Here is a 20,587-nt window from a genome sequence, read left to right as displayed (position 1 = left end):
TTGTGTTGCTGGGCTATAAACTAGTAACATTAAAAGGTATCAATGAGGAAAAACTTAAACACAAAAATAGTTTGTGATATATATATATATATATATATATATATATATATATATATATATATATATATATATATATATATATATATATATATATATATATATATATATATATATATATATATATATATATATATATATATATATATAATGTTTCTTCACCAAATTAGTGTACAGTGTACAATATTTACAAATATAGAAGGATTTCAACACAAGCCAACTAATGATAAACAGGAACACAAAATATCACAGCAGATTAAGAATCACAATTGGTTATACACCAGCTGATGGCTTGATAAGAGTCTGGTTGGCTGACATAATTACTATCAACGAGGTAATCGAACCAGTTCCCAACTTCTCTGACAAGTGAGGATGTGCAGCACACTTAGCGGTCACCAGACGATCTAGGGTTGTACACCACCACTAGATGGCTCTGGTTCCCTTGCTTACAGCTGTTAAATATTACAACAGGATTTGTCATTGGTCTCGTGCTTTCTGAGTAAATACATAATGTACTCAGCGCAGACAACATTGTTCACCTTCAATTTTATTCTTGGTGTTCTTTTGATCTTTATTTTGTAATTATATAATGTAATTATAGTGTCACAGTGACCTCCTCCTCACTAGCACTGTACAAAACTTCACTGGCATGGTGCAAGAGACGCACTTCACTCAAACTCTAGGTCATCGTCTATTATTACCACAGACACTGTTTCATTTCCCCAGTGTTGGGGCTGTAGCGACGCCACCTCACTCTCAGGTTCCAGTAAGATGAACTCATAGCAATTGTCACCGAGAGAGCGGTACTCTTGAATGAAGGGGTTAGGTGGTAAGGGAGGGTGTAGCCTGCTTAACAGCAGCGGGTCCACTTTCACTGAGGGCAGAAAATACTCAGGCTCTAAATCTGGATCAGGGAAGACATTAATCCGAGTTTGTGGTAGGAAGAGTGGGCGGGAGGGTTGGGGTGTGTGCTGAGTGACGCTGCTGTCAGAGGGTGCGTGATGTGTGTCGGCAAGTGGATGATCATGAAGGTCGTCTGGGTGGTCGTCAGAACTGTCGTGGGACTTTTCGTCAGAGTTGTCGTGGGAGTCATTGGAGTTTTCGTGGGGGTGGTCGCTAGAGTGGGAGTGGTCGTGTAGATCATTCTTCAGCACATCGCTGAAGTGGTGAGAGTCTTCGGTAAATACTTTGTCGTTGATCCTCAGAAAGTGGTTAAACTCTGCGGAAAGGACTGCTTCCTTGATCATCTGGAAGTGGTGGGCTCCTGCGCTAAGTCCTTCTTCCTCTTGGATTCTTTGGAAGTGATTAGATTCTGCGGCGAGAACTGCTTCTTTGATCCTCTGGAAGGAGTGCAGGAACTGCTGCCTGAGCAGGGCGACCTCTGGAGTGTCTTGCATGGGTTGGGGCGCCACGCTGGAGGGCACTGATGTGTTCACGAGCAGCAGCGACTGTCTGGCATGGGGCCTTTGCCTAGCCTGGGGTCCCTGACTAGACTGTGGCTCACTTGTTATGAGTGCCTCAGCAGAGTGATGATCTGGCTGGTGACTGAGGCCTCCATGAATGGTCGTTGGTACAAGCAACAACACCTGCAAAAACAAGAACACTTTAGAATAACACCAGAGAGATAAAGTTTCCCATTTGTAGAGATTTTGTCCCGAGTCCCAAATTTAATTACCATCATCATTCCTTTTGGGAATGAATTGATCTCCACCCAGCAGTACATTTCAGCCAAATTATTATAAGTACTAAAACAGCGTTGACTATCAAGCTGTGGATGGTAATGTGGATTGTTACTTTATGGGGCAAAGGTGTGATGGTTCACTATAAGTGGATTATTTCACACATAAGAGTTGATTGGATGTTCACTATGATATAAAAATATTTATTATAAATTAGGCATGTTGTGTAGTGCTATATTTAACAGCTAAGTTATATAAGGCAGAAATTTCGTTTATAGTGTAGCATAATATTAGAAGTTACGAATAAACAGAAGAATAGATGGCAACAAATAATTTCATCAATAAAGATCCTAACTCTTGCACATGTGTCTTAATCTTCAACTTGTTGGTATTTTATACCATTTTCAACATAACTCTTGTGAGTTATTCTACCATTGTTTATACTGTGGAAAGAAAAGTGAGGGTTCAGTGTCGCTTAGTATGACAGTCTGGACGTGGAAGGAGGTCGCTGCCCTTTACCTTAAGTCCTACACAAAACTCATCATTATCACATCTAAACACTTAGGGAATATGATCGAGGACAGTATCATCCTGTGGTCCATCCCTAGGTGTTGTACCTTGTGTGGTCCATCCCTAGGTGTTGTACCTTGTGTGGTCCATCCCTAGGTGTTGCAGCTCGTGTGGTCCATCCCTAGGTGTTGCAGCTCGTGTGGTCCATCCCTAGGTGTTGCAGCTCGTGTGGTCCATCCCTAGGTGTTGCAGCTCGTGTGGTCCATCCCTAGGTGTTGCAGCTCGTGTGGTCCATCCCTAGGTGTTGCAGCTCGTGTGGTCCATCCCTAGGTGTTGTAGCTCGTGTGGTTCATCCCTAGGTGTTGCAGCTCGTGTGGTCCATCCCTAGGTGTTGCAGCTCGTGTGGTTCATCCCTAGGTGTTGCAGCTCGTGTGGTTCATCCCTAGGTGTTGCAGCTTGTGTGGTCCATCTATCATGTGGGAGTTCGACACGTGGATTAGGTAAAGAAATACGTAGGCTGGTAGTACGTATAATTACAGATAATGTGGAGTGCGCCCTTACAGCCGTACCTATCTCTCTGCTCTCTTAACACTGACTGACTGGCCGCCCACAGTACCCATATGTGAGAGGGTCTTTGAATAATGCCAGGTCAGCGCAATATGAGTTCAGATAGTGACTCAGGCAGAGACGGTTGGTCGTTGAGTCAACGGTACACTGGTTACTGGTAACTGGTTACTACTACTGAGACATCCCTAGGTGTTGTAGCTCGTGTGGTCCATCCTTAGGTGTTGCAGCTTGTGTGGTCCATTCCTAGGTGTTGCAGCTCGTGTGGTCCATCCCTAGGTGTTGTAGCTCGTGTGATTCAATCCCTAGGTGTTGCAGCTCGTGTGGTCCATCCCTAGGTGTTGCAGCTCGTGTGGTCCATCCCTAGGTGTTGCAGCTCGTGTGGTCCATCCCTAGGTGTTGCAGCTCGTGTGGTCCATCCCTAGGTGCTGTAGCTCGTGTGGTCCATCCCTAGGTGTTGCAGCTCGCGTGATTCAATCCCTAGGTGTTGCAGCTCGTGTGGTCCATCCCTAGGTGTTGCAGCTCGTGTGGTTCATCCCTAGGTGTTGTAGCTCGTGTGGTCCATCCCTAGGTGTTGTAGCTCGTGTGATTCAATCCCTAGGTGTTGCAGCTCGTGTGGTCCATCCCTAGGTGTTGCAGCTCGTGTGGTCCATCCCTAGGTGTTGCAGCTCGTGTGGTTCATCCCTAGGTGTTGCAGCTCGTGTGGTCCATCCCTAGGTGTTGTAGCTCGTGTGATTCAATCCCTAGGTGTTGCAGCTCGTGTGGTCCATCCCTAGGTGTTGCAGCTCGTGTGGTCCATCCCTAGGTGTTGCAGCTCGTGTGGTCCATCCCTAGGTGTTGCAGCTCGTGTGGTCCATCCCTAGGTGTTGCAGCTCGTGGAAAGTGGCTACAGATTCACCATTCGTTCATTACATGATGCATATATAATGACACAATGTGAACCATCAGGTCTCTGGTAGGAAGCCTGGGTTTGTATGGTTGTAACTCTCTTCGAAGCCTGTTAGGTAGCCCTGGAGTGAATAGCTGTTACTCTCCATAAAGCTTAGTAGATAGCCTTGGTTTGTATGTCTGTAACTCTTCTCAGAGTCTGTTAGGTAGCCTTGGTTTGTATGGCTGTAACTCTTCTCAGAGTCTGTTAGGTAGCCTTGGTTTGTATGGCTGTAACTCTTCTCAGAGTCTGTTAGGTAGCCCTGGTGTGTATGGCTGTAACTCTTCTCAGAGTCTGTTAGGTAGCCCTGGTTTGTATGGCTGTAACTCTTCTCAGAGTCTGTTAGGTAGCCTTGGTTTGTATGGCTGTAACTCTTCTCAGAGTCTGTTAGGTAGCCTTGGTTTGTATGTCTGTAACTCTTCTCAGAGTCTGTTAGGTAGCCTTGGTTTGTATGGCTGTAACTCTTCTCAGAGTCTGTTAGGTAGCCTTGGTTTGTATGGCTGTAACTCTTCTCAGAGTCTGTTAGGTAGCCCTGGTTTGTATGGCTGTAACTCTTCTCAGAGTCTGTTAGGTAGCCTTGGTTTGTATGGCTGTAACTCTTCTCAGAGTCTGTTAGGTAGCCCTGGTGTGTATGGCTGTAACTCTTCTCAGAGTCTGTTAGGTAGCCCTGGTGTGTATGGCTGTAACTCTTCTCAGAGTCTGTTAGGTAGCCCTGGTGTGTATGGCTGTAACTCTTCTCAGAGTCTGTTAGGTAGCCTTGGTTTGTGTGGCTGTAACTCTTCTCAGAGTCTGTTAGGTAGCCTTGGTTTGTATGTCTGTAACTCTTCTCAGAGTCTGTTAGGTAGCCCTGGTGTGTATGGCTGTAACTCTTCTCAGAGTCTGTTAGGTAGCCCTGGTGTGTATGGCTGTAACTCTTCTCAGAGTCTGTTAGGTAGCCCTGGTGTGTATGGCTGTAACTCTTCTCAGAGTCTGTTAGGTAGCCCTGGTTTGTGTGGCTGTAACTCTTCTCAGAGTCTGTTAGGTAGCCCTGGTTTGTATGTCTGTAACTCTTCTCAGAGTCTGTTAGGTAGCCCTGGTGTGTATGGCTGTAACTCTTCTCAGAGTCTGTTAGGTAGCTCTGGTTTGTGTGGCTGTAACTCTTCTCAGAGTCTGTTAGGTAGCCCTGGTGTGTATGGCTGTAACTCTTCTCAGAGTCTGTTAGGTAGCCCTGGTGTGTATGGCTGTAACTCTTCTCACAGTCTGTTAGGTAGCCCTGGTTTGTGTAGCTGTAACTCTTCTCAGAGTCTGTTAGGTAGCCCTGGTTTGTATGTCTGTAACTCTTCTCAGAGTCTGTTAGGTAGCCCTGGTGTGTATGGCTGTAACTCTTCTCAGAGTCTGTTAGGTAGCTCTGGTTTGTGTGGCTGTAACTCTTCTCAGAGTCTGTTAGGTAGCCCTGGTGTGTATGGCTGTAACTCTTCTCAGAGTCTGTTAGGTAGCCCTGGTGTGTATGGCTGTAACTCTTCTCAGAGTCTGTTAGGTAGCCCTGGTTTGTGTAGCTGTAACTCTTCTCAGAGTCTGTTAGGTAGCCCTGGTTTGTATGTCTGTAACTCTTCTCAGAGTCTGTTAGGTAGCCCTGGTGTGTATGGCTGTAACTCTTCTCAGAGTCTGTTAGGTAGCCCTGGTGTGTATGGCTGTAACTCTTCTCAGAGTCTGTTAGGTAGCCCTGGTTTACATGGCCATAAGATGCGAGACATGATTAGTATTGGGTTAGCGAAGGCTATATGATAGGAGAGAGCAAGACTGCTCAACCACCACCCAGGGATGGTTGACTGCTGTCAACCACCACCCAGGGATGGTCGACTGCTGTCAACTACCACCCAGGGATGGTTGACTGCTGTCAACCACCACCCAGGGATGGTTGACTGCTGTCAACCACCACCCAGGGATGGTCGACTGCTGTCAACTACCACCCAGGGATGGTTGACTGCTGTCAACCACCACCCAGGGATGGTCGACTGCTGTCAACTACCACCCAGGGATGGTCGACTGCTGTCAACCACCACCCAGGGATGGTCGACTGCTGTCAACCACCACCCAGGGATGGTCGACTGCTGTCAACCACCACCCAGGGATGGTCGACTGCTGTCAACCACCACCCAGGGATGGTCGACTGCTGTCAACCACCACCCAGGGATGGTCGACTGCTGTCAACCACCACCCAGGGATCGTCGACTGCTGTCAACCACCACCCAGGGATGGTCGACTGCTGTCAACCACCACCCAGGGATGGTTGACTGTTGTCAACCACCACCCAGGGATGGTTGACTGTTGTCAACCACCACCCAGGGATGGTCGACTGCTGTCAACCACCACCCAGGGATGGTCGACTGCTGTCAACCACCACCCAGGGATGGTCGACTGCTGTCAACCACCACCCAGGGATGGTCGACTGCTGTCAACCACCACCCAGGGATGGTTGACTGTTGTCAACCACCACCCAGGGATGGTTGACTGTTGTCAACCACCACCCAGGGATGGTCGACTGCTGTCAACCACCACCCAGGGATGGTCGACTGCTGTCAACCACCACCCAGGGATGGTCGACTGCTGTCAACCACCACCCAGGGATGGTTGACTGCTGTCAACCACCACCCAGGGATGGTCGACTGCTGTCAACCACCACCCAGGGATGGTCGACTGCTGTCAACCACCACCCAGGGATGGTTGACTGCTGTCAACCACCACCCAGGGATGGTCGACTGCTGTCAACTACCACCCAGGGATGGTTGACTGCTGTCAACCACCACCCAGGGATGGTTGACTGCTGTCAACCACCACCCAGGGATGGTCGACTGCTGTCAACTACCACCCAGGGATGGTTGACTGCTGTCAACCACCACCCAGGGATGGTTGACTGCTGTCAACTACCACCCAGGGATGGTTGACTGCTGTCAACCACCACCCAGGGATGGTTGACTGCTGTCAACTACCACCCAGGGATGGTTGACTGCTGTCAACCACCACCCAGGGATGGTTGACTGCTGTCAACTACCACCCAGGGATGGTCGACTGCTGTCAACCACCACCCAGGGATGGTTGACTGCTGTCAACTACCACCCAGGGATGGTTGACTGCTGTCAACCACCACCCAGGGATGGTTGACTGCTGTCAACTACCACCCAGGGATGGTCGACTGCTGTCAACCACCACCCAGGGATGGCTGACTGCTGTCAACTACCACCCAGGGATGGTCGACTGCTGTCAACCACCATCCAGGGATGGTTGACTGCTGTCAACCACCACCCAGGGATGGTTGACTGCTGTCAACTACCACCCAGGGATGGTCGACTGCTGTCAACCACCATCCAGGGATGGTTGACTGCTGTCAACCACCACCCAGGGATGGTTGACTGCTGTCAACCACCACCCAGGGATGGTTGACTGCTGTCAACCACCACCCAGGGATGGTTGACTGCTGTCAACTACCACCCAGGGATGGTTGACTGCTGTCAACCACCACCCAGGGATGGTTGACTGCTGTCAACCACCATCCAGGGATAGTTGACTGCTGTCAACCACCACCCAGGGATGGTTGACTGCTGTCAACTACCACCCAGGGATGGTTGACTGCTGTCAACCACCATCCAGGGATAGTTGACTGCTGTCAACCACCACCCAGGGATGGTTGACTGCTGTCAACCACCATCCAGGGATAGTTGACTGCTGTCAACTACCACCCAGGGATGGTTGACTGCTGTCAACCACCATCCAGGGATAGTTGACTGCTGTCAACTACCACCCAGGGATGGTTGACTGCTGTCAACCACCACCCAGGGATGGTTGACTGCTGTCAACCACCATCCAGGGATAGTTGACTGCTGTCAACCACCACCCAGGGATGGTTGACTGCTGTCAACCACCATCCAGGGATAGTTGACTGCTGTCAACTACCACCCAGGGATGGTTGACTGCTGTCAACCACCACCCAGGGATGGTTGACTGCTGTCAACCACCACCCAGGGATGGTTGACTGCTGTCAACTACCACCCAGGGATGGTTGACTGCTGTCAACTACCACCCAGGGATGAATGACAATATCGAAATAACAACCTTCTATGAAATCATCTCAGAATTGTCATTTGTTTTTCTTTAGACCTGAAGATTTTTTCTTGAGAGTCAACCTTTGTGCTGAGTGAGGCGAACTTTCTCCAGAGTCCTTCCAACTCTCTCAGAGTTGATAGTGATACTGTTGATAGTGATAGTGTTGATGATGATCGTGTGTAGTGATAATATTGATAGTGATTGTGTATAGTGATAGTGTTGATAGTGATTGTGTATAGTGATAGTGTTGATGGTGATAGTGTTGATAGTGATTGTGTATAGTGATAGTGTTGATAGTGATTGTGTATAGTGATAGTGTTGATAGTGATTGTGTATAGTGATAGTGTTGATAGTGATTGTGTATAGTGATAGTGTTGATAGTGATTGTGTATAGTGATAGTGTTGATAGTGATTGTGTATAGTGAGTGTTGATAGTGACTGTGTATAGTGATAGTGTTGATAGTGATTGTGTATAGTGAGTGTTGATAGTGACTGTGTATAGTGATAGTGTTGATAGTGATTGTGTATAGTGAGTGTTGATAGTGACTGTGTATAGTGATAGTGTTGATAGTGATTGTGTATAGTGAGTGTTGATAGTGATTGTGTATAGTGAGTGTTGATAGTGACTGTGTATAGTGATAGTGTTGATAGTGATTGTGTATAGTGAGTGTTGATAGTGATTGTGTATAGTGAGTGTTGATAGTGACTGTGTATAGTGAGTGTTGATAGTGACTGTGTATAGTGATAGTGTTGATAGTGACTGTGTATAGTGATAGTGTTGATAGTGATTGTGTATAGTGAGTGTTGATAGTGATTGTGTATAGTGAGTGTTGATAATGACTGTGTATAGTGATAGTGTTGATAGTGACTGTGTATAGTGATAGTGTTGATAGTGATTGTGTATAGTGATAGTGTTGATAGTGATTGTGTATAGTGATAGTGTTGATAGTGATTGTGTATAGTGAGTGTTGATAGTGATTGTGTATAGTGAGTGTTGATAGTGACTGTGTATAGTGATAGTGTTGATAGTGACTGTGTATAGTGATAGTGTTGATAGTGATTGTGTATAGTGACAGTGTTGATAGTGATTGTGTATAGTGACAGTGTTGATAGTGATTGTGTATAGTGACAGTGTTGATAGTGATTGTGTATAGTGACAGTGGTGATAGTGATAGTGTTGATAATTATAGTGTTGACAGTGATAGTGTTGATAGTGATTGTATATAGTGATAGTGTTGATAGTGATGCAACAAACACCAGTGAAGAGATGCATGACGTGAGAGACGCTGACAGCCTCCGCCCAGTGACTTTCTGTGTAACAAGTTTTATTCAATACCAGAAAGTTAAAAATAAACCAGAGATATGTCCACAAGATGCAGATATAATGAACCAACACACACACACACACACACACACACACACACACACACACACACACACACACACACACACACACACACACACACACACACACACACACACACACAAACCTACGGATAGCGTTCCGATACCTCAGTAAGGATTCGTTCAAGACTCTGTATACCATCTACGTCAGGCCCATACTGGAGTATGCAGCACCAGTTTGGAATCCACACCTAGTCAAGCACGTCAAGAAATTAGAGAAAGTGCAAAGGTTTGCAACAAGACTAGTCCCAGAGCTACGGGGATTGTCCTATGAAGAAAGGTTGAGGGAAATCGGCCTGACAACACTGGAGGACAGGAGGGTCAGGGGAGACATGATAACGACATATAAAATACTGCGCGGAATAGACAAGGTGGACAAAGACGGGATGTTCCAGAGATGGGACACAGACACAAGAGGTCACAATTGGAAGTTGAAGACTCAGATGAATCAAAGGGATGTTAGGAAGTATTTCTTCAGTCATAGAGTAGTCAGGCCGTGGAATAGCCTAGAAAGTGACGTAGTGGAGGCGGGAACCATACATAGTTTTAAGGCGAGATATGATAGAGCTCATGGGGCAGGGAGAGAGAGGACCTAGTAGCAATCAGCGAAGAGGCGGGGCCAGGAGCTGTGACTCGACCCCAGCAACCACAAATAGGTGAGTACATACATATATATATATATATATATATATATATATATATATATATATATATATATATATATATATAATATATATATATATATATATATATATATATATATATATATATATATATATATATATATATATATATATAATATATATATATATATATATATATATATATATATATATATATATATATATATATATATATATATATATATATATATATATATATATATATATATATATATATATATATATATATATATATATATATATATATATATGTATATATATATGTCGTGCCGAATATGTAAAACTGGTCAATTAGCAAGAACTCATTTAGAATTAAGTCCTTTCTGAAATTTTCTTTTATACGTTTAAAGATATATATTTTTCATTGATGTTAATGTAAACTTTTTTAATTTTACAGCAAAAGAATCTTAGAAAACTTACCTAACCTTATTAAAACAAGAACAATTTATATTGGGCTAACCAAACTAAATATATTTTAGATTTGTTTACAATAATTTAATACTAAACAAACACTGAAATATATTTTTTTTGTTAGGTTCAGAATGATTTTGGCGAAATTTTTGCATACACAAATTTTCACTTGTCCTATATGGCAAGATGATCGTTGCTATTTAAGCCAAGATCGCAAGTTCTGCCTATTCGGCACGATATATATATATATGTATATATATAAATATATATATATATATATGTATATATATATATATATATATATATATATATATATATATATATAAAATGCAACGTTGCATAGCGCCTGATGACGCACGGAAAAGTGTGAAAGATTGATGGACTGATTACATCGACTCTATGCTGAAGGACTGATTACCTCAAATTCCTCCTGTTCTTCACCATTCTCCTTTGTATGGACTGATGAAGCCACTGTGTGGCGAAACGTTTCCTCAATAAAGATACCCAAGAGTTGCACATGTGTCTAATTTATCAACTTGTGGGTTCTCTGGACCATTTATCAACATTAGCTTGGTGCACCGAAGTATGGGATTCACCGCCTAGCTTCTACTAGACTCCTGTACTTACCAGGGATCTGACTGGGTGGCAAAAGTACTCTGATGATGAGTGTGTAGGTTCGAATCCTGCTGTGGACTGAGAGAGAAATTTTTTGCAAATTCGAGCGTTTGCGAATTATTTTTGGTTATGTTCTTAATCTAGTTTAGTGTAAACTGGTTTATTACTTACTGGTTGGACGCGTTTAATTAAAAAAAAATGTCAAGGTATTCTACTCTTTTGTTTTGATGCGTAAGATTAGTGCATACTGTCTCCGTTACCTAGCAGTAAGTAGGTACCTGGGAGCGCATTGTGGGTGGCATCCTGGTAAAGGACCCTACGGTGGAAATAAGCCACACTGTCTGGCTTTCTTAGGTTATCCTGGGTTATTAAACCTCACCTAATGTACCATACTCTCCTACGACAACTTCACAACCGTCCCACAGCTAAACCACCACCCCTACTACTGCTACTACCACCATTTTCACAACCACCATAGCCACGTTAAAACTATTACCCTCCCCACACACACTCAGCACCACTGCCACCATCACCATCAAATACTTTAGAGTAGGTCGTGAAAATCTCTCTCTCTCTCTCTCTCTCTCTCACACATGGATGTAAACTTTACACTAACGATCCTCAAGACGTAATTTCTAAATTGAAAAATAAACAGCATTTTCGTGGGTGCAAATGTTGTCCTGCTGACAACAACACTGAACACAACACAGACATGTTGTAGATAAACATGCTTCTGGGACAACACTTTACTCTGTGCAGAGCTTGTTTTTAATGCCTTGATAAAGCTCTATACAGAGCTTATTCCGCAGCGTGTCTGTCTGCGTGCCACATAAACTTCACATGGCTCCCACTCATCAAGTTATAGTCGTCTGGTGCACTAAAGAAAGCCCCTGGAATGCTCCGACTTACATAACAATAGTAAATCCAGCAGTTCTGGAATTTCTGATGCATTCGCATGACGATATACTAACACCTAAGTACCTATTTTCTCCTGAAAACGAACCATGACAATGAACTGACACGTGAGTACCTGTGTCTTCTGAAAGCGACCCACGACAGCAGCAGACTGACACCTAGGTTCTTATTTATACTACTAGGTGGGCAGAAGTTGATGGGCTAATATGACCGGACGTTTCATCGGGTCCGGGCATCGAATCTGAGACCATTAGGTTGTACTCCCATCGCTCTCACTCGTGTATTACAGGTCATCCCGGGAAATGGGAAAGGAGGAGGTAGGTAGCCAGCAGTGAAAGGCGACTAATGTTCACTCTTAAGTCGCAAGGTAAACATTACGTTGAAGGAATATTTCGGCAGCTACTAGGCTCCGTCCTGTGCTTCACAACTGGGCGAACTTTTACACTGTGTGATACCAGATGATATGAGAACTCTTCCGAGATGTGGTTCTTGTCACAGGATGAATTAAAAATTAGTGATGTATGATACAGACTTGCAAATGTCTGTAACTCGCTTAGGTATCAGAACTTTGGTGCCTAGTTCATGAGCACATGATGTCCCTGGACTCATTATGTGCCTCTGTTTTGTTGAGGTACAGTTCCTGGACCCATTATGTGCCTCTGTGATACTGAGATATACTCTCTGGATCCATTGTGCCTCTGTAATGTTGAGGTACAGTCCCTGTATACATTGTGACTGTAATGTTGAGGTGCAGTCCCTGGACCCCTTATGTGCCTCTGTAATGTTGAGATATAGTCCCTGGACCCATTATGTGCTTTGTAATATTGGACTACCACCCACACCATGGTTATCGGGTGCATAACACAGCTCTTAAACTAACATCAACCTAGTATGGCACTACATGACTCTTTTTAAATAGGAGTAACTATATTTACGTCTTTGAGCAAGAGGAAGGCACTTACCAGGAGTGCCAGCAGTTGCCGTGCTCCCATGACGAGGTGGTACCATGTACTGGCTGGTTCAACGTCAACATGGCCAGGTCAAGCCCCGTTTTTCTATCTCATGACGTCAAAACCTTGAAGACGGAGGCTCGCGAACGCCTCCCCGTCTGTTGTTATTGTAATTAAAGGGGTAGCCTTAAACCATTATGGGAGGTCATACTGATTTACCGATGGGGAATGATTTGATATGAGGGAAATGAGGGTAGCTTGAGGACTTCGGAGGAGGAGGAGGAGGAGGAGGAGGAGGCCGAGGCCTTGATCAGCATCAAGGTGATCTCCTTGATCACCATCAAGGTGATCACATCCTTGTAGGGAGAGAAACACAAAGGTGTGTTTGGTTAGTGCACACACACACACACACACACACACACACACACACAGTTATAAACTCTCCCTCGTGTGGGAAAGCCACACTGAGAACATCATGATTCTGACCTCGTGAAACATTTTCTGAACTACCCACACGCTGTTATGGCCTTCATTAACCATCACCATCACCACTGTGGCTTGCACCGCGTGTTACATACTGGTGCATCATTCCTCTCATATTCGACACAGTCATACAGAATCACTATCCTGGAGTGCTCTCAGCCATCTGGAAGTAGGGTTAGCCAGGGGTCCCCTAGGATGAGTCAAACTACCCTGTGATTGGCCTGGCAAGCTAGGTGCTGTGTCATTCTGATGTTTCAGAGGGAGAGAGGTGATCTGGGAAAGCTGTCTCGTATGTAGAGACACCTCGCACCACCAGACTTTCTCGCCTCTCCAGACTTTGTCCCTCAGTAAGAATGTTGGGTAACTTGAGCACAGATGCAACTAATGTTGTCGTTGTCACTGTTATAGTTGTTGTCACTGTTATAGTTGTTGTCACTGTTATAGTCGTTGTCACTGTTATAGTCGTTGTCACTGTTATAGTCGTTGTCTCTGTTATAGTTGTCATTGTTATAGTTGTTGTCACTGTTATAGCTGTTGTCGCTGTTATAATTGTTGTTACTGTTACAGTTGTTGTCACTGTTATAGTCGTTGTCACTGTTATAGTTGCTGTCACTGTTATAGTTGCTGTCACTGTTATAGTTGTCATTGTTATAGTTGTCACTGTTATAGCTATTGTCGCTGTTATAGTTGTTGTTACTGTTATAGTTGTTCTCACTGTTATAGTTGTTCTCATTGTTATAGTTGTTCTCATTGTTATAATTGTCACTGTTATAGCTGTTGTCACTGTTATAGTTGTCACTGTTATAGCTGTTGTCACTGTTATAGCCGTTGTCACTGTTATAGCCGTTGTCACTGTTATAGCCGTTGTCACTGTTATAGCTGTTGTCACTGTTATAGTTGTCACTATATAGCTGTTGTCACTGTTATAGTTGTTGTCACTGTTATAGCCGTTGTCACTGTTATAGCCGTTGTCACTGTTATAGCTGTTGTCACTGTTATAGATATTGTCACTATCATAGTTGTTACTGTTATAGTTGTCACTATATAGCTGTTGTCACTGTTATAGTTGTTGTCACTGTTATAGTTGTTGTCACTGTTATAGTTGTTGTCACTGTTATAGTTGTTGTCACTGTTATAGTTGTTGTCACTGTTATAGTTGTTGTCACTGTTATAGTTGTTGTCACTGTTATAGTTGTTGTCACTGTTATAAGTTAAGTGTTGTCACTGTTATAGTTGTTGTCACTGTTATAAGTTAAGTGTTGTCACTGTTATAGTTGTTGTCACTGTTATAAGTTAAGTGTTGTCACTGTTATAAGTTAAGTGTTGTCACTGTTATAGTTGTTGTCACTGTTATAAGTTAAGTGTTGTCACTGTTATAGTTGTTGTCACTGTTATAAGTTAAGTGTTGTCACTGTTATAAGTTAAGTGTTGTCACTGTTATAGTTGTTGTCACTGTTATAAGTTAAGTGTTGTCACTGTTATAGTTGTTGTCACTGTTATAAGTTAAGTGTTGTCACTGTTATAAGTTAAGTGTTGTCACTGTTATAGTTGTTGTCACTGTTATAAGTTAAGTGTTGTCACTGTTATAGTTGTTGTCACTGTTATAAGTTAAGTGTTGTCACTGTTATAAGTTAAGTGTTGTCACTGTTATAGTTGTTGTCACTGTTATAAGTTAAGTGTTGTCACTGTTATAAGTTAAGTGTTGTCACTGTTATAGTTGTTGTCACTGTTATAAGTTAAGTGTTGTCACTGTTATAGTTGTTGTCACTGTTATAAGTTAAGTGTTGTCACTGTTATAAGTTAAGTGTTGTCACTGTTATAGTTGTTGTCACTGTTATAAGTTAAGTGTTGTCACTGTTATAGTTGTTGTCACTGTTATAAGTTAAGTGTTGTCACTGTTATAAGTTAAGTGTTGTCACTGTTATAGTTGTTGTCACTGTTATAAGTTAAGTGTTGTCACTGTTATAGTTGTTGTCACTGTTATAAGTTAAGTGTTGTCACTGTTATAAGTTAAGTGTTGTCACTGTTATAGTTGTTGTCACTGTTATAAGTTAAGTGTTGTCACTGTTATAGTTGTTGTCACTGTTATAAGTTAAGTGTTGTCACTGTTATAAGTTAAGTGTTGTCACTGTTATAGTTGTTGTCACTGTTATAAGTTAAGTTTTGTCACTGTTATAGTTGTTGTCACTGTTATAAGTTAAGTGTTGTCACTGTTATAAGTTAAGTGTTGTCACTGTTATAGTTGTTGTCACTGTTATAAGTTAAGTGTTGTCACTGTTATAGTTGTTGTCACTGTTATAAGTTAAGTGTTGTCACTGGTGTAACTAAAGACACATAACACTACTATAATAACCACACATCAACATACTGGTGCAGTAGTTAACACATTACTGGTATAAACTGAGAAAGTTTTTACCTCAGTGTCACGAACTTGTAAAAAACCTCTATCACTGTTTCTTGTGTGTTCACATTGTTCTCATTGTTCACATTGTTCACATTGTTCACATTGTTCACATTGTTCACAACTCAAAATTAGTGTTCACAGTTCTTTTTAACTTGCTCAGGACTGTTGAACATTGTTGTAAATAGTGTAACAACAGTCTGTTATTGTGACGTTGAATACTCTAAATTCTTTTGTGGGGGGGGTGTCACTAGCACGTTAAGAGACAATACAATAAGTGTCAGGGGCCCGAGACTGTTCAACTGCCTCCCAGCATACATAAGGGGGATTACCAGCAGACCCCTGGCAGTTTTCAAGCTGGCACTGGACAAGCACCTAAAGTCGGTTCCTGACCAGCCGGGCTGTGGCTCGTACGTTGGATTACGTGCAGCCAGCAGTAACAGCCTGGCTGATCAGGCTCTGATCCACCAGGAGGCCTGGTCACAGACCGGGCCGCGGGGGCGTTGGCCCCCGGAACTCTCTCCAGGTAAACACCACCTTGGGAAGGTAGCTGGGGTGTGATGACCACCTTGGGAAGGTAGCTAGGGGTGTGATGACCACCTTGGGAAGGTAGCTGGAGGTGTGATGACCATCTTGGGAAGGTAGCTGGGGGTGTGATGACCACCTTGGGAAGGTAGCTGGGGGTGTGATGACCACCTTGGGAAGGTAGCTGGGGGTGTGATGACCACCTTGGGAAGGTAGCTGGGAGTGTGATGACCACCTTGGGAAGGTAGCTGGGAGTGTGATGACCACCTTGGGAAGGTAGCTGGGGGTGTGATGACCACCTTGGGAAGGTAGCTGGGAGTGTGATGACCACCTTGGGAAGGTAGCTGGGGGTGTGATGACCACCTTGGGAAGGTAGCTGGGAGTGTGATGACCACCTTGGGAAGGTATCTGGGAGTGTGATGACCACCTTGGGAAGGTAGCTGGGTGTGTGATGACCACCTTGGGAAGGTAGCTGGGGGTGTGATGACCACCTTGGGAAGGTAGCTGGGGGTGTGATGACCACCTTGGGAAGGTAGCTGGGAGTGTGATGACCACCTTGGGAAGGTAGCTGGGAGTGTGATGACCACCTTGGGAAGGTAGCTGGGGGTGTGATGACCACCTTGGGAAGGTAGCTGGGAGTGTGATGACCACCTTGGGAAGGTAGCTGGGGGTGTGATGACCACCTTGGGAAGGTAGCTGGGAGTGTGATGACCACCTTGGGAAGGTAGCTGGGAGTGTGATGACCACCTTGGGAGGGTAGCTGGGAGTGTGATGACCACCTTGGGAAGGTAGCTGGGGGTATGATGACCACCTTGGGAAGGTAGCTGGGAGTGTGATGACCACCCTAGGAAGGTAGCTGGGGGTGTGATGACCACCTTGGGAAGGTAGCTGGGAGTGTGATGACCCTTGGGAAGGTAGCTGGGGGTATGATGACCACCTTGGGAAGGTAGCTGGGGGTGTGATGACCACCTTGGGAAGGTAGCTGGGGGTGTGATGACCACCTTGGGAAGGTAGCTGGGAGTGTGATGACCACCTTGGGAAGGTAGCTGGGAGTGTGATGACCACCTTGGGAAGGTAGCTGGGAGTGTGATGACCACCTTGGGAAGGTAGCTGGGAGTGTGATGACCACCTTGGGAAGGTAGCTGGGAGTGTAATGACCACCTTGGGAAGGTAGCTGGGAGTGTGATGACCACCTTGGGAAGGTAGCTGGGAGTGTGATGACCACCTTGGGAAGGTAGCTGGGGGTGTGATGACCACCTTGGGAATGTAGCTGGGGGTGTGATGACCACCTTGGGAAGGTAGCTGGGAGTGTGATGACCACCTTGGGAAGGTAGCTGGGAGTGTGATGACCACCTTGGGAAGGTAGCTGGGAGTGTGATGACCACCTTGGCAAGGTAGCTGGGAGTGTGATGACCACCTTGGGAAGGTAGCTGGGGGTATGATGACCACCTTGGGAAGGTAGCTGGGAGTGTGATGACCACCCTAGGAAGGTAGCTGGGGGTGTGATGACCACCTTGGGAAGGTAGCTGGGAGTGTGATGACCCTTGGGAAGGTAGCTGGGGGTATGATGACCACCTTGGGAAGGTAGCTGGGGGTGTGATGACCACCTTGGGAAGGTAGCTGGGGGTGTGATGACCACCTTGGGAAGGTAGCTGGGAGTGTGATGACCACCTTGGGAAGGTAGCTGGGAGTGTGATGACCACCTTGGGAAGGTAGCTGGGAGTGTGATGACCACCTTGGGAAGGTAGCTGGGAGTGTGATGACCACCTTGGGAAGGTAGCTGGGAGTGTAATGACCACCTTGGGAAGGTAGCTGGGAGTGTGATGACCACCTTGGGAAGGTAGCTGGGAGTGTGATGACCACCTTGGGAAGGTAGCTGGGGGTGTGATGACCACCTTGGGAATGTAGCTGGGGGTGTGATGACCACCTTGGGAAGGTAGCTGGGGTTGTGATGACCACCTTGGGAAGGTAGCTGGGGGTGTGATGACCACCTTGGGAAGGTAGCTGGGAGTGTGATGACCACCTTGGGAAGGTAGCTGGGAGTGTGATGACTACCTTGGGAAGGTAGCTGGGAGTGTGATGACCACCTTGGGAAGGTAGCTGGGAGTGTGATGACCACCTTGGGAAGGTAGCTGGGGGTGTGATGACCACCTTGGGAAGGTAGCTGGGAGTGTGATGACCACCTTGGGAAGGTAGCTGGGGGTGTGATGACCACCTTGGGAAGGTAGCTGGGAGTGTGATGACCACCTTGGGAAGGTAGCTGGGAGTGTGATGACCACCTTGGGAAGGTAGCTGGGAGTGTGATGACCACCTTGGGAAGGTAGCTGGGAGTGTGATGACCACCTTGGGAAGGTAGCTGGGAGTGTGATGACCACCTTGGGAAGGTAGCTGGGGGTGTGATGACCACCTTGGGAAGGTAGCTGGGAGTGTGATGACCACCTTGGAAAGGCAGCTGGGAGTGTGATGACCACCTTGGGAAGATAGCTGGGGGTGTGATGACCACCTTGGGAAGGTAGCTGGGGTGTGATGACCACCTTGGGAAGGTAGCTGGGAGTATGATGACCACCTTGAGAAGGTAGCTGGGAGTGTGATGACCACCTTGGGAAGGTAGCTGGGGGTGTGATGACCACCTTGGGAAGGTAGCTGGGGGTGTGATGACCACCTTGGGAAGGTAGCTGGGGGTGTGATGACCACCTTGGGAAGGTAGCTGGGGGTGTGATGACCACCTTGGGAAGGTAGCTGGGGGTGTGATGACCACCTTGGGAAGGTAGCTGGGAGTGTGATGACCACCTTGGGAAGGTAGCTGGGGGTGTGATGACCACCTTGGGAAGGTAGCTGGGGGTGTGATGACCACCTTGGGAAGGTAGCTGGGGGTGTGATGACCACCTTGGGAAGGTAGCTGGGGGTGTGATGACCACCTTGGGAAGGTAGCTGGGGGTGTGATGACCACCTTGGGAAGGTAGCTGGGAGTGTGATGACCACCTTGGGAAGGTAGCTGGGGGTGTGATGACCACCTTGGGAAGGTAGCTGGGGGTGTGATGACCATCTTGGGAAGGTAGCTGGGGGTGTGATGACCACCTTGGGAAGGTAGCTGGGGGTGTGATGACCATCTTGGGAAGGTAGCTGGGAGTGTGATGACCACCTTGGGAAGGTAGCTGGGGGTGTGATGACCTCCTTGGGAAGGTAGCTGGGGGTGTGATGACCACCTTGGGAAGGTAGCTGGGAGTATGATGACCACCTTGGGAAGGTAGCTGGGGTGTGATGACCACCTTGGGAAGGTAGCTGGGAGTATGATGACCACCTTGGGAAGGTAGCTGGGAGTGTGATGACCACCTTGGGAAGGTAGCTGGGGTGTGATGACCACCTTGGGAAGGTAGCTGGGAGTATGATGACCACCTTGGGAAGGTAGCTGGGAGTGTGATGACCACCTTGGGAAGGTAGCTGGGAGTGTGATGATCACCTTGGGAAGGTAGCTGGGAGTGTGATGACCACCTTGGGAAGGTAGCTGGGAGTGTGATGACCACCTTGGGAAGGTAGCTGGGAGTGTGATGACCACCTTGGGAAGGTAGCTGGGAGTGTGATGACCACCACCACCACCGGCCACCAACACCACTACTACCAAGCACTATTATCACCAGTACCAACCACCATTAGCACCACTACCAATCACCACTAGCACCATCATCAGTCACCACCAGCCATCATCAATATTACTATCACCATCACCACCACCAGAAGCACCAACCACCAAAAACCAACCAGCACAATTACCACCACTACCACCACCACTACCACCACCACTACCACCAACACTACCACCACTACCACCACCACTACCACCACCACTACCACCAACACTAGCCACCACTACCACCACCACTAGCCACCACCACTACCACCACCACTAGCCACCACTATTATCATCACTACTACCACCACCACTAGCCACCACTATTACCATCACTAGCCACCACTATTACCACCACTAGCCACCACTATTACCATCACTAGCCACCACTATTACCACCACTAGCCACCACTATTACCACCACTAGCCACCACTATTACCATCACTAGCCACCACTATTACCACCAGTAGCCACCACTATTACCATCACTAGCCACCACTATTACCACCACTAGCCACCACTATTACCACCACTAGCCACCACTATTACCACCATTAGCCAACACTATTACCATCACTAGCCACCACTATTACCATCACTAGCCACCACTATTACCATCACTAGCCACCACTATTACCACCACTAACCACCACTATTACCATCACTAGCCACCACTATTACCACCACTAGCCACCACTATTACAATCACTGGCCACCACTATTACCACCAATAGCCACCACTATTAGCACCAC

The 20,587-nt window shown here is 46.1% G+C and overlaps 1 protein-coding gene across 1 annotated transcript; it reads right to left on the bottom strand.

Annotated features, from left to right (window-relative positions):
* Nucleotides 1-218: 218 nt before the first annotated feature.
* On the bottom strand, nt 219-12,855 carry LOC138855000 (uncharacterized). Its single transcript, XM_070101516.1, has 2 exons — nt 12,809-12,855; nt 219-1,643 (listed from the first exon to the last, which is right to left on the bottom strand). The coding sequence occupies exons 1-2, from the start codon at nt 12,836-12,838 to the stop codon at nt 726-728; spliced, it is 948 nt and encodes a 315-aa protein (XP_069957617.1). The 5' UTR covers nt 12,839-12,855; the 3' UTR covers nt 219-725.
* Between the last annotated feature and the right edge of the window lie 7,732 nt (nt 12,856-20,587).

The sequence above is a fragment of the Cherax quadricarinatus genome, chromosome 78 (assembly GCF_038502225.1).
Source record: "Cherax quadricarinatus isolate ZL_2023a chromosome 78, ASM3850222v1, whole genome shotgun sequence".
Taxonomy (NCBI): Eukaryota; Metazoa; Arthropoda; class Malacostraca; order Decapoda; family Parastacidae; genus Cherax; species Cherax quadricarinatus.
Note: the sequence above shows the minus strand (reverse complement) of the source record. Positions and strands in the feature narration are given on the sequence as shown.